General features: G+C 38.8%; 2 protein-coding genes across 2 annotated transcripts; both read left to right on the plus strand.

Annotated features, from left to right (window-relative positions):
• Positions 1 to 3,440: 3,440 nt before the first annotated feature.
• Positions 3,441 to 4,498, plus strand: LOC147504431 (uncharacterized). The gene is made up of 3 exons (XM_086605216.1): positions 3,441 to 3,899; positions 3,945 to 4,286; positions 4,391 to 4,498. The coding sequence occupies exons 1-3, from the start codon at positions 3,441 to 3,443 to the stop codon at positions 4,496 to 4,498; spliced, it is 909 nt and encodes a 302-aa protein (XP_086461342.1).
• A 3,327-nt stretch (positions 4,499 to 7,825) lies between these two features.
• On the plus strand, positions 7,826 to 8,392 carry LOC147504432 (uncharacterized). The gene has a single exon (XM_086605217.1). The coding sequence runs from the start codon at positions 7,826 to 7,828 to the stop codon at positions 8,390 to 8,392; it is 567 nt and encodes a 188-aa protein (XP_086461343.1).
• Positions 8,393 to 14,885: the final 6,493 nt, after the last annotated feature.

Genomic DNA, 14,885 nt, shown 5'->3' on the forward strand with positions numbered 1-14,885 from the left:
TGAATGCAAAACACTTGATTGATGGAATTAACGCATCTACAAGCGAGCTTACAATTGAATGAATGCAAAACACTTGATTAAATGTATCGATGTGTGAGCTTGTATTAGAATAATGCAAAACGTGGAGTCTTTGTCTTGCAGAGGGTTGAGTCCTTGGTCCTTGAAGCCTTGGAGTGTTTCCTGAACTGTTGAATTTTTGGACCCTTGAGTTGTCTTTGAACTTTAACCGTTGGCTTTGACTTTGACTGGTGACTTTTCAGCAGTTTTTCTCAGTTGTCCCATAAGGTCCCTTTTAGGCTCTTTTTGGCTCTAGATTACGTCATTTGAGGTATTTGGTCCAGAATAGGCTTGTGTCCTGAAAAAGCGATAAAAACATGAGTTTTGTACATTATTGATTATATAATTTGACACAATTGAAGCATTACAAGAGGATAAAAACGCATATTTTTTCTCTGATCAATTAGAATGAATGCAAAACACTTGATTGAATGCATCTACTAGTGAACTTGCATTAGAATGAATGCAAAACACTTGATTGATTGAATTAACTCATCAACAAGCGAGATTTATTTTGGTGGTGATTTTTTTAACTTAGGGGTATTTAGGTCTTTTCACCAAAAAATACAAAAAACATGCAAAAAATAAAAGATTTTAGGGTTGTAGCTGCCGTAAACCCTAGCACACCAACTAGGGTTGGGGATAAGAGTGATGATTCTGACCGAGAGATTGGTTCGAGTGATGAGGATGAAGACATAGAAGTAGTCAGGAGTTCGCTACTGAAGAAATATTTCCAAGGGTCTTTAGAAAAGCTAAGGAAAAGGTTGGATAAGGGAGAAGTATATGGAGAAGAAGAACAAAGTCATGCTACTGAACTAACGAAAGAGGATCTACTAAAAGAGGCGCATAGACTACTGGAGGCGGTGAAAGAAGTACAAGAGGAAGGTGAAAATCGAGAGTCGGTGCAGCTTAAAACTCTAAAGAGAGGAGAATATAAAGGAACAATAAGGGTTGCTGGAGTTGGTGAAGAAGGAGAGAACATATCCAAACAAGTCTCTAGAGATACAATGGCTGGGAAAAACATGAAAGGGTCTGGGGAAGAAGATGAACATCTGAAAGTATCGGGAAAGCAGATGAAAGGCCATGATTTAGATAAAGAGAGAAAGGAGCGGGAACAAAAATCATTGGATCAGGAAGAAGAGCAACAGAAATAGGACTCGGGAAAATTTGTTAGGATTGAGGTGCAGCCACCAAAAATTCTTGATTCAAAAATTCATCAAAAGACTAGTAGGAATGAAACTGATAGAAGGGATGAGAATCAGGGAACTTATTTGAGTGGGATGGAAGGAAAAAACACGAACCCGAGAGTGGAAGAAATGAAACAGATTGAACAGCTCCAGAAAGTGGGGGATAGGGTGGAGGAACAGAGGACGAAAGATGTGGTGCTGGAAGAGGAAGTAGCTTTGGGACAAGGTGAGGTTATTTTGATAGAAAGGACATCAGGTGGTGAACAATATGATAAAGAACGAATGGAAAATATGAATAAGGATGTAACTAATCCAGAAAAGGAACCACAAATATCAAGAGCATCATGGGCTGATGTGTTGGGAAGAACGAATGTGGGGAAAAAAAACCTGAAGTTTGTACAGCCGATGCTTCTAAATGGCAAACCAATTCTACACGTGGAGTCCAAAAGCTTTGCGCATCTGCACAAAAGATTTGAGATGTTAGTGGTAGGCAGTTTTGTAGGGAAGAGACCGAATTTTGCTTATGTGAAAGAGATAGTAAACAGAACATGGAGACTGAAGAGTGGATTCACGATGCTCCCATATGGAGAGACGATGTACACATTCAAGTTTGAAAATGAGGAGGATCGAAGGAAGGTGTTGGACATTGGCTCTTTTCACATAGCGAGTAAGCTAGTGATTATTAGGCCATGGAAGCTGTTCATGGAGGATGATGACGCAGCGCTGAAAACAATGCCAATATGGGTTGTGATGAAAAAAATACCCAATGGAGCTATGGGATGAAGAGGGATTCAGCTAGGTGGGTAGTGCAATCGAAAATCCGTTATTTACTGATCAACTGACAGAGGAGCGAAAGAGAACAAGCTTTGCAAGGGTGTGCATTGAAATTAAAGCTGGTTGCACCTACCCAAAGGAATTACTAGTAGTGATTGATAGAAGGAGAGAAATCAAGATTGGCTTTGAGTATAACTGGAAGCCCCCCTGCTGCACCCAATGCAAGATTTTTGGGCACACTACGAGCAACTGTGTGAAGGTAGATCAGATGAAAGGGAAACAACAAGGCAGAACTGAGGTTTGGATAAAAAAAGAGAAAGTGGAGGAATCGGAGAGAGATAAAAGAGAAACACATGAGAAACAAAATGCGATACAAGAACTGGAGGTTAAAAAAGAGAAAGCTAAGGACGCACGGAGAGAGACAAAACAGATGTCCATGAGCCACACAATGCGATACAAGAGCTGGAAGTGCAAGAGATTCACAGCGTGGATGAGAAAGAAGATTGGATAATACCAAATAAAAAGCATAGATGCAAGGATAGGAAGGAGAGCTTGGGAGACTCTGACAATACCAAAGGTACAGGGGCTGACAAAAAGGTGACTGAAAAAAGAGAAGAGCTGCTGGAAGAAAAAAGCGGCAAAAAAGGGTTTAAAAATGAGTCAAAGGGGAAGAATACAGCAACAGATACGGAAGGTTCAGGAAAGAATGGTCATCGAGATAGAGAGGATGAAATAACAGATAAGGGTAAGAAGCAAGAAAGTCCGAAAGAAGGGAATCGAATTATATCCCTAATCAAGCTTAACTCCTCTAAATGATGATTAGTCTCGGCTGTTGGAACATGAGGGGGTTTAACATGGGATTTAAGCATTATGAAGTGAAAGAGCTGGTTCGAAAGTTTGATTTAGGCATTATGGGCATGCTGGAAACAAGAGTGAGAGAGGAAAACATGGAATGGATTAGCAATAAAGTTTGTAGCGGATGGGAGTGGATACATAACTACAAATGAAGACAGACTAGGTAGAATTTGGGTGGGCTAGAATCCCCAGCTGTGTACAATGCAAATGATACTGAAAGACAGACGCAGAGCATTACTATGGAGGGCACTTTGAACAGTGGTAAGAAATTTTTAATAACTGTAGTGTATGCATCGAATGATAGGAACGAAAGAAGGATGTTGTGGAATAGTCTTGTCAACATCTCGGCTACTACACTTCCATGGATAGCATTGGGGGACTTTAATTCAGTGATGAATGAACAAGAAAGAGTTGGAGGAACTGTAACAAGAACAATACATTTTCAAGATTTACTTGAATGTGTAACTATGGCTGGGTTGGTAGATATGAGATTCAAAGGGAACCGATTTACATGGAACAATAAACAGCGCATAAGAAGTTGGAGAAAGTTGGACAGGGTGCTAGTGAATGGAGAATGGATCAGTGATTTTGAGGATACTAGGCGAATTCTTGAACCCTGGAGCTACATCTGATCACTCACCTATGGTAGTATACCCATGCACTCAAAGAAACCAAAAGAAGAAAACATTCAGATTCTTCAATTTTTGGGTAGAGGAGGAGGGGTTCAAGGAAATTGTACAAAAGGCTTGGGCTATGGAGACAGTAGGAAACCCGATGTACACTTTTATGAGAAGGTTGAAACAAGTCAAAGCTGAGCTGATTGGGTGGAACAAAGAACGAGTGGGCAATGTGAAAACAAGGGCTGATGATACTAAGAAGGTGATGGATAGGGTTCAGACTGAGCTGCAAATGGACCCTACAAACAGAGAGCTAGGGCTTGAGGAGAGGAGAGCAATTGGAGAGTATGTGAAAGCTGCAATCTCTGAAGAGTCAATGCAAAAGCAAAAGTCAAGAGATCAAGACATTGTTTTGGGAGATAAGAATACATAATATTTCTTTAAGTCTATCAAGGCTAGAAGAAGCACAAATCGAATCACTTGTTTGAAAGATGGAAGTGGTAATGTCATAGAAGATTTTAGTGACATAGGGGAGGAGTGTGTTCAGTATTATAAGCTGCTTTTCAGTCCTACTGATTTGCTAGAAGTTAGCTTTGCTGATTTTGCAAATCCACACCCTGCAGAGAGGCTGACGCAGAGTGAGCAGGAACAGATGGAAGGGCATGTGACTAGAGATGAGATCATTGAAGCTTTGGCTGATATTGATAATGATAAAGCACCAGGCATAGATGGGTTTAATTCCTTGTTCTTTAAAGCTATACAAAACTTCTTCAGATCTGGCAGGATGCTCTCTGAGGTAAATACTACATGTATTTAGTACCTAAAACTCAAAACCCTTCATCCCTTAGTGATTACAGGCCTATAGCATGTTGTTCTGTGGTTTATAAGTGCATTACGAAGATTATTACTAGTAGAATGAAGGCATTCATGCCAAGGGTTATCCATTATAACCAATCTGCATTTATCACTGGAAGGAGCATCCATGATAACATTCTACTGTCTCATTAACTGGTTCATAACTACCATAGAGACACTGGAACTCCAAGATGCATGGCGAAGATTGATCTAAGAAAGGCATATGACTGTGTAAGATGGGAAGATGTTCTGTTTGCACTAGAGAGGATTGGGGTCCCAGGAATCTTCATTGAGTGGGTAAAGGAGTGTATGAAGACAGCAAGTTACTCTATCATGTTGAATGGCTCACCATACGGGCATTTCAAAAGTACTAGAGGTATAAGGCAAGGTGACCCTATGTCACCATATCTGTTTGTGCTAGTCATGGACTTGTTTACTGAAATTATGATGAAAAGTGTAGAGGAGGGCAGCTACAAACTACATTATAAATGCCATGATCCTGTTATTACTCACCTCTCATTTGCAGATGACTTACTGGCATTTATGCATGGAGAAAAGGAGACAGCTAGGTGCTTAAAGCAAAACCTGATAAAATTCAAGCAGTCTTGGGTCTAGAAGTGAATGTGAACAAAAGTCAAGTGTTCTTTGCAGGACTGGGACATACTCAATGCAATGAAATTCAGAATGCTTTACAATTCCCAGTGGGTGATTTGCCAGTTAAGTACTTAGGGTTACCTCTCATTACTACAAGTTTGAGATCTACAAATTGCCTGCCTTTGTATACGAGGGTGGAGAAAAGAATACAAAGCTGGAAGGGAAAATCACTGTCTTATGCAGGCAGGCTACAACTTGTTAAAGCAGTACTCAATAACCTAAGCATATATTGGATTGCATCTTTCATGCTGCCAATGAAGATCATTGAAGACATTAATAGGGTATGCAAGAACTTTCTCTGGAAAGGGCGGACACTGCAAAACATCATGCCCTAATCAATTTGGGATGATATGTGCTACCCCTATGAAGAGGGAGGACTGGGGATTCAAAACCTCAAAATTGCTAACAAGGCGGCAATACTCAAGCATGTATGGCAGATAGTGAGTGAAAAGAAAACTTTATGGGTGGAATGGGTGAAGAAGAATAACATAAGGAATAAGGAATTCTGGCACATGAAAATACCAGCTGATTGCTCCAACAGTTGGAGAAATATTCTCAAGCTAAGAACTGAAGCAGCCAACTTCACGCTATATCGGATTGGAGATGGGGAAAGAACAAAGATGTGGCACGAACCATGGCATCCAGCAGGAGTATTGAAAGATAAGTTCCCTCAAGCACTTAGATATGATACCACTTGTAATATTACTGTAGCAGTTGCGAGGCTTATTGAGAATGGGAGGTGGGCAGTACCACAACATATAAGACATCACATCAGCGAGATAGCGCAACAAATGGAGGAGGAAGTAATGATAGAAGGTGGCAATGATGAGGTAGTATAGGCTGTTACACAGAGTGGAGAGTACTCGATGAAGGAAATGTACGAAGCTATGAGAAGCATCAGGCAACCAACAACATGGAGTGGTTTAGTGTGGTTTGCAAATAAAATACCTCGGCATTCGTTTATAGGCTGGATGTTTTTTAATGATGGCCTGAAAACGCGAGATAAGATGAAGCAATGGGGGGTGATAAACGCTGATGTTTGTGTGCTCTGCTGGAGAGAGATCGAGACGGTAACTCACCTTTTTTTCGAGTGTTCTTATTCTCTGAATATATGGGTGTCGCTGATGAGGTTGGCTGGATATGTAAGACAGAGAAACACAAGATGGCAGGTTGAATTACAATGGATATTACAAAAAAGCAGCGGGAAAGGAATAAGACAAGATGCATTGAAGCTGACCATGACCGCGTTTTTGTATTGGATTTGGCGGGAAAGGAATAGTAGGATTTTCAAACACGAAACAACCTACCTGGAGCAGATGATCAACAAAATCAGAACAGAGGTGAAAACAAAGTTAAGATCGATCAGGAGCAAGCTGAATGAAGGGCAGGAGAGAGATGATTTCATGGAGAGATGGAATCTTTTTGTGGAACCAGTTCAAGTAAATAGGAAGAAGACGATGTGGGAAAGAGCGAGATTGGGTATCATGAGTTTAAATACTGATGGGACGCTACAGGGGATAGAAGGTGGTTGGGTAGCTGTTCTCAAAGATGAGCAAGGAACGGTCATGGCGGCAGCAAAAGGCAAGTCAAAATTTGATACAATAGCATACATCGAACTTGAAGGGCTACAACAAGGGTTAGAACTCGCTCAGAGACACAACATAAGGAAAGTGAAAGCTCAGACAGACTCTACAAATGTGATCAGTTTCCTGAAAAGGAAGGAGCAACAACCATTGAGAATAAAGAAGATTTTAGAAGATATCAGGAAGAGAACTAGTAATTTAGACTATTTCTCTATAATACATGTGTTCAGAGAGTGTAATAGGGTAGTGGATAATCTAGCTGCTAATATTCCTTCTGTTTATTTCATTGAACTCACCCCTAGCCCTTTTTCTGAAGATATAAAGAAAATTGTGTTTGAAGATGATAGTGGGAAAGAGTATTTAAGATTGTAATAATTTCAAATTCTTTTTTTCCTCAATGAGGAAAGGGTAGGGGACCTCTTAATTAAAAAAACCCCGCTTACCTACCAAAAAAAAAAAAAAAAAACAAGCGAGATTGTATTAGAATGAATGCAAAACACTTGATTGAATGCATCTATGTGTGAACTTGCATTAGAATGAATTAAAAACACTTGATTAAACTACGTGCAAGATTGCATTAGAATGATTACAAACCACTTGATTGATTGAATGAACGCTTCTACAAGCGAGCTTGCAATAGAATGAATGCAAAACACTTGATTGAATGCATCTACGTTTGAGCTTGCATTAGAATGAGATGCTCACACTGTGATGTGTTTGGGCACAATGATTCTAAATGCCCAAAGACTGCGAAGCTAGCAAAAGATCCCAGACATACAATATGGTTAAAAAAGGAAACAAAATCAGAGGAGAAAACAGCAGAAACAAAAGAGACGAGGGATGAGATTCAAGAAGTTCATCAGGTTGACATTGAGAAGGAATGGGAGTCACCGAGCAAAAGACATATGGTCAGAGTAAGGTTGAACACAGATAAGAAAGAAGAGGAGAAAGGAGTGAGTATACAAGAGGAAAATGAAAAGGAGATACAGAAGGATAGTGTAACAACAAAAATGGCAGTGCAAGGGGAAAAACATATAAACAAGATGAGTACTGACAAGGGAAAAGGGACCGAACATAACCAGAGTAAGGCAAGTACAGAAATCATGGGGGGCAGGCAGGTCAAACAGATCAAGCCAGGAAGGTTTGCTATAAAGGGTAGTTCAAGCCACAACAGCCATAACATGGAGGTGACTCAAAACAGATTTAGTCACCTGAGTTCTGCGAATTCTCATAATCTTTAATGATGATAAACCTTGGGTGCTGGAATATGAGGGGAATAAATAGAGGGTTCAAGGAAGGGGAAGTTAGAAATCTGATTAAGAAGTACAAGCTGGCAATAATGGGGACTGTAGAGACGAAAGTACAAGAGAAGAATGTGAACGGGGTTATGAATAAATGTTGCCCAGGATGGTTAGTTGAACACAATTATGAATCAAGTGATTTGGGTAAGATTTGGTTGTGTTGGGAACCAAGTGAATGCAATATAATCATCAGAGAAAGGGATATGCAGCAAATCACAGCTGAGGTAACGCTGAACAATGGGAAAAAATTCACAGTAACAATCATATATGCAAGTACTGATGAGAGACATCGAAGGGTATTGTGGGACAAGCTGGTGGATATGTCATTCAGAGTAACGAGCCCTTGGATACTCATGCGTGATTTTAACTCAATTCTAAATTCACAGGAAAGAGTGGGTGGAACTCCAACGAGACCTCACCACTTTGCAGAACTACAGAACTGTGTTAATATGGCTGGATTAGTCGACATGAAGTTTAAGGGGAGCTTTCTAACATGGAACAATAAATAGAAGATGAGAAGATGGAGAAAGTTAGATAGAGTGATGTTCAACGCAGAATGGATGAATGAATATGCGGAGGTAGAAATAGAGTTCCTCACACCAGGAACAACCTCAGACCATTCGCCAATGGTCACTTATATGACTAACTAGAAGACACAGAGTAAGAAGTCATTTCGCTTCTTCAATTTCTGGGTAAAGGAGGATGGATTCATGGATGTAGTACAAGATGCATGGGATACAGAAGTGGTAGGAAACCCAATGTTCATATTCACAAAGAAACTAAGAATGGTGAAACATGGACTGATTGAGTGGAATAGAAAGATTGGAAATGTGAAAACAAGCGTACAAGAGGCTAAGATAGAGATGGAGGAAATACAAGTTAAGATGCAAGCAGACCCTATGAGTACAGAATTGAGAACAGCTGAAAGGAGAGTTGCATGTGAATATGTAAAGGCAGCAAAAAGCGAGGAGGGATGTTACAAGCAGAAATCGAGGGACCAAGTTATATGTCTGGGGGATGACAACACTAAATACTTCTTCGATTCTGTAAAGGCAAGAAGAGCAAGGAACAAGATAACATGCATACTGGATGAACATGGGCAGATGGTTGAGGATATGGATAGCATTGGGGATGAATGTGTGAAGTTCTACAAAAACTTATATGCACCAGAGAATGTAGAAGAACTGAATTTTACACAATTTGAGAACATAAGGCCTAGGCAGACGCTGAGTGAAGAAACAAAGATGAGACTTGAAGAACAAGTGACAAGAGATGAAATCATAGAAGCTTTAGCAGATATTGAAGTTGAGAAGGCTCCAAGTAAAGATGGTTTCTCATCTCTGTTCTTTAAAGCGACATGAAGAATTACTGGCAACGAATTTGTGAAGGCAGTGCAAAATTTCTTCAGATCATCCAGAATGCTTAGAGAGGTAAATGTAGCTTGTATCACCTTGGTGCCTAAGATTCCATCTCCATTGTCGTTAGGTGATTACAGGCCCATAGCATGCTGTAATGTATTATACAAATGCATTACAAAGATCATGACTCGGAGAATGAGAGGATTTATGAAGGAGGTGGTGGCTCAGAATCAATCTGCATTTATTCTGGGAAGAAGTATTCAAGACAATATACTACTGTCTCATGAATTAGTACACAACTACCACAGAAATACTAAGTCTCCGAGGTATGCTGCAAAAATTGATCTGAAGAAGGCTTATGACTCAGTTAGATGGGAGGCAGTTGAATATTCGCTGAGAAGAATAGGGGTACCAGAGAGGTTCATGGGGTGGATTACAAAATGCATAAGTACGCCAACTTTTGCTATCATGGTGAATGGTACCCCATTTGGATATTTTAGAAGCAAGAGAGGTATTAGACAAGGTGACCCCATGTCCACCGTATCTATTTGTGCTGGTGATGGAGTTATTCTCAGACCTGATGCTACAATCTGTAAGAGATGGCAAATTTACACTACACCATAAATGTAATGACCCTATTATCACTCACTTGTCATTTGCAGATGACCTCATGGCTTTTATGCACGGAGATGTAAAGACAGCTCAAACCCTAAATGATAACTTGAGGGGTTTCAAGAAGTGTTCTGGGCTTGAAGTGAACATACAGAAAAGCCAGATATTCTTTGCTGGAATGGAGGAAGATCTATGCACAAGAGTCAGGGATATTATTCAATTCTCAAGAGGGAAATTACGTGTAAAATATTTGGGACTACCACTGATTACTACAAGACTCTCTTATGCAAACTGTTTGTCGTTGGTGGATAAGGTGGAGAAACGAATTCAAAGCTGGAGGGGAAAAAGTTTATCTTATGCAGGACGGCTACAGCTTATCAAAGCTGTATTGAATAATCTGAGTATATATTTGATTTCTTCCTTTGTGCTTCCACAAAGCATAATAGAAGAGGTTCAAAGGCTGTTTAGAAACTTCTTATGGACAGGGCCAAATTGCACGACATCACATGCTCTCATTGGATGGAGATCATTATGTTATCCGTATGCAGAAGGAGGACTCGCTATAAGAGATATGGAAACAATCAACAAGGCAGCAAATCTGAAACACATTTGGAATATTCTAAGCAAGAAGGAGACATTATGGGTTCAATGGGTAAGCAAGCATCTCATCAAGAACAAGAACTTCTGGGAAATGAAAACACCTAATGATTGTTCCTATAGCTGGAGAGAGATAATGAAGGGAAGGAAGGATGTAGAATATATAGCAAGGTATCAAGTGGGAGATGGGAGGCAAATTAACTTGTGGACGGACCCATGGCATCCAGCAGGGGTACTCAAAGCTTATTACTCACAAGTTTTTGCCTATAACTCAGTTGCGAATCCTAAAGCAAAGCTGGCAAATATAATGGAGAGTGGAGAATGGCAGGTACCACAAGCCTTAAGAACACACATGCCTGAGATCATTCAAGAAATGGAAGAGGCAGTTAGCATACATGGAGGAGAAGATCAAGTTGTTTGGTCGGTCACTACAGAAGGAAACTTCAAACTGAAAGAAACATATCATTGCATCAGGGAGAAAGAACTGAAGATAAATTGGAGCCACCTGGTCTGGTACAAACACAAAATACCAAGACACTCATTTATAACATGGATGTTGCTGAAAGATGGACTGAAAACACTTGTAAAGCTGAAGAAACAGAAAGTAGTGGACTCGACTTTGTGTTTAATGTGCTGGCATGAAGAGGAGACTGAAAGACATATATTTTTTGAGTGTGTATTCGCTCAATATACTTGGAACAAAGTACTAAGAAGAGCTGGATATACAAGATCACGATCAGGAACATGGGAAGAGGAACTAGACTGGATACTAGAAACTTGTCGAGGAACAGGGCTGAAGCAAGATACACTCAAGATGGTTACGAATGCGTTCTTCTATAGCATATGGCAGGAAAGAAATGTGTGAATATTCCAAAATGTGCACAAGGTGGCGCAACAGGTAGTGGACATGATTATCAGCGATACAAAGCTGAAGCTGAACTCAGTAACAAAGAAAATGGAGGTCGGGTACGAGAGAGAAAGGTATATGGACCTGTGGAATGTTCATGTGGACCCAATTGGGCCCAAGATAACTAAATGCAAGTGGGAAAAGGCGGACCAGAAATAAGTATCTTGAATTCTGATGGTACACTACAGGGAAATCAAGGGGGATGGGCATCAGTTATAAGAACAAATGAGGGGCAAGTGGTTGTGGCAGCAAAAGGATAGGCGAGATACAGCAACATAGCACTAATTGAGCTACAAGGCCTTTGGCAAGGACTGAAGCTAGCGAAGCAGAAAAGAATCAGAAGATTGGAAGCATGAACAGATTCTACAAATGTTGTTTCTTTCGTAAAAAGAAGAAATCAACACCCGTGGCAAGCAAGGTACATGATGGAGGACATTTGCAAAATGATTGAGTAGCTTAAGTATTTTAATATTAGGCATGTATATAGAGAATGTAATAGACTAGCAGATACGCTAGCTAGTAATGTGCCTAGTGAAGTATTCATAGAGGTCATCCCTAGCTCATTCTCAGAAGATATGAAAAAAATTGTATTTGAGGATGCTAGTGGGAAAGACTATATTAGATTATAATGAAGCTATTGAGTTTTATGAAAAGGGGTAGGGGACCTCTATAACAACCTCGCTTGCTGATAAAAAAAAAGATTGTATTAGAATAAATGCAAAACACTTGATTGAATACATCTACGTGTGAGCTTGCATTAGTATGAATGAAAAAACATTGAGTCCTTGTCTTGTAAAGGGTTGAGTTGAGTCTTTGGTCTTTGAACCCTTGTAGTGTTTCATGAGCTTTTGAGTTTTTGGACCCCTAAGTTGACTTTAACTGTTGACTTTTACCTTTGATTGTTGACTTTAACCGTTGTCTTCTCGGCACTTTTTCTCAGTTGTCCCATAAGGTCCCTTTTAGTCCCCTTTTGGCTCTAGATCACGTCATTTGAGGTATTTTGTCAAGAATAGGCTTCTATCCTAAAAAACGATAAGAACATGAGTTTTGTACATTATTGATTATATAATTTTACATAATTGAAGCACTACAAGAGAATAAAAATGCATGTTTGAGAACTGATCAATTAGAATGAATGCAAAACACTTAATTGAATATATTAACTTGTGAACTTGCTGATAAAAAAAAAAAAAAATAAAACTTGCATTAGAATGAATGCAAAACAATTGATTGATGGGATTAACGCATGTACAAGCGAGCTTACAATAGAATGAATGCAAAACACTTGATTAAATGCACCGATGTGTGAGCTTGTATTAGAATAATGCAAAACGTGGAGTCTTTGTCTTGCAAAGGGTTGAGTCCTTGGTCCTTGAAGCCTTGGAGTGTTTCCTGATCTGTTGAATTTTTGGACCCTTGAGTTGTCTTTGAACTTTAACCATTGGCTTTGACTTTGACTGATGACTTTTCAGCGGTTTTTCTCAGTTGTCTTTGGCTCTATATCACGTCATTTGAGGTATTTGGTCCAGAATAGGCTTGTATCCTGAAAAAGCGATAAAAACATGAGTTTTGTACATTATTGATTTTATAATTTGACATAATTGAATCATTACAAGAGGATAACAACGCATATTTTTTATCTGATCAATTAGAATGAATGCAAAACACTTGATTGATTGAATGAATGCAAAACACTTGATTGAATGCATCTACTAGTGAACTTGCATTAGAATGAATGCAAAACACTTGATTGATTGAATTAACTCATCAACAAGCGAGATTGTATAAGAATGAATGCAAAACACTTGATTGAATGCATCTATGTGTGAACTTGCATTAGAATGAATTAAAAACACTTGATTGAATGCATCTACGTGCAAGATTGCATTAGAATGAATGCAAAAAACATGATTGATTGAATGAACGCATCTTAAAGCGAGCTTGCAATAGAATGAGTGCAAAACACTTGACTGAATGCATCTACGTTTGAGCTTGCATTAGAATGAATGCAAAAAAATTGATTGAATACAACTACGTGTGAGCTTGCATTAGTATGAATGCAAAGCATTGAGTCCATGTCTTGTAAAGGGTTGAGTTGAGTCTTTAGTCTTCGAAGCCTTGTAGTGTTTCCTGAGAAGTTGACTTTAACTGTTGACTTTTATATTTGATTGTTGAATTTAACCGTCGTCTTTTAGGCACTTTTTCACAGTTATCCCATAAGGTCCCTTTTAGTCTCCTATTGGCTCTAGATCACCTCATTTGAGGTATTTGGTCCAGAATAGGCTTCTATCCTACAAAACGATAAGAACATGAGTTTTGTACATTATTGATTATATAATTTTATATAATTGAAGCAGTACAAGAGGATAAAAATGCATGTTTGAGAACTGATCAATTAGAATGTATGCAAAACACTTGATTGAATGTATTTACTTGTGAACTTGCTGATAAAAAAAAAAAAAAAAACTTGCATTAGAATGAATGCAAAACACTTGATTGATGGAATTAACGCATCTTAACGCGAGCTTACAATAGGTTGAATGCAAAACAGTTGATTAAATGCATCGATGTGTGAGCTTGTATTATAATAATGCAATACGTGGAGTCTTTGTCTTGCAAAGGGTTGAGTCCTTGGTTCTTGAAGCCTTGGAGTGTTTCCTGAACTGTTGAATTTTTGGACCCTTGAGTTGTCTTTGAACTTTAACAGTTGGCTTTGACTTTGACTGGTGACTTTTCAGCAATTTTTCTCAGTTGTCTCATAAGGTCCCTTTTATGCTCTTTTTGGCTCTAGATCATGTCATTTGAGGTATTTGGTCTAAAATAGGCTTGTATACTGAAAAAGCGATAAAAACATGACTTTTATACATTATTGATTATATAATTTTACATAATTGAAGCACTACAAGAGGATAAAAATGCATGTTTGTGAACTGATCAATTAGAATGAATGCAAAAAACTTTATTGAATGTATTTACTTGTGAACTTGGAGTCCTTGTATTTACATGCAAAACATGGAGTCCTTGTCTTTGAAAGGGTTTAGTTGAGTCCTTATTCTTTGAAGCCTTGTAGTGTTTCCTGAGTAATTGAGTTTTCGGACCCCTAAGTTAACTTTGACAGTTGACTTTTACCTTTGACTATTTACTTTAACCATTGTCTTTTAGGCACTTTTTCTTAGTTGTCCCATAAGGTCCCTTTTAGTCTCCTTCTGGCTCTAGATCACGTCATTTGAGGTATTTGGTCCAGAATTGGCTTGTATCTTGAAAACGCAATACAAACATGAGTTTTGTACATTATTAATTATTTAATTTGACACAATTGAAGCATTACAAGAGGATAAAAATGCATATTTTAGAACTGATCAATTAGAATGAATGCAAAACACTTGATTGATTCAATTAACTCATCTACAAGCGAGATTGTATTAGAAAGAATGCAAAACACTTGATTGAAAACATCTATGTGTGAACTTTCAGTAGAATGAATGCAAAACACTTGACTGAATTCATCTACGTTTGAGCTTGCGTTAG

Source organism: Coptis chinensis, chromosome 4, assembly GCF_015680905.1.
Source record: "Coptis chinensis isolate HL-2020 chromosome 4, ASM1568090v1, whole genome shotgun sequence".
Classification (NCBI taxonomy): domain Eukaryota; kingdom Viridiplantae; phylum Streptophyta; class Magnoliopsida; order Ranunculales; family Ranunculaceae; genus Coptis; species Coptis chinensis.

Bases quoted from the DNA above. Each gene is read 5' to 3' on its own strand.
- LOC147504431 (XM_086605216.1), top strand. From the start codon at position 3,441: ATGGAGAATGGATCAGTGATTTTGAGGATACTAGGCGAATTCTTGAAC. The intron at 3,900-3,944 runs GTTTTGGGAGAT...AAGTCTATCAAG, and splicing joins AGTCAAGAGATCAAGACATT to GCTAGAAGAAGCACAAATCG. The intron at 4,287-4,390 runs GTAAATACTACA...TGCATTACGAAG, and splicing joins CTGGCAGGATGCTCTCTGAG to ATTATTACTAGTAGAATGAA.
- LOC147504432 (XM_086605217.1), top strand. From the start codon at position 7,826: ATGATAAACCTTGGGTGCTGGAATATGAGGGGAATAAATAGAGGGTTC.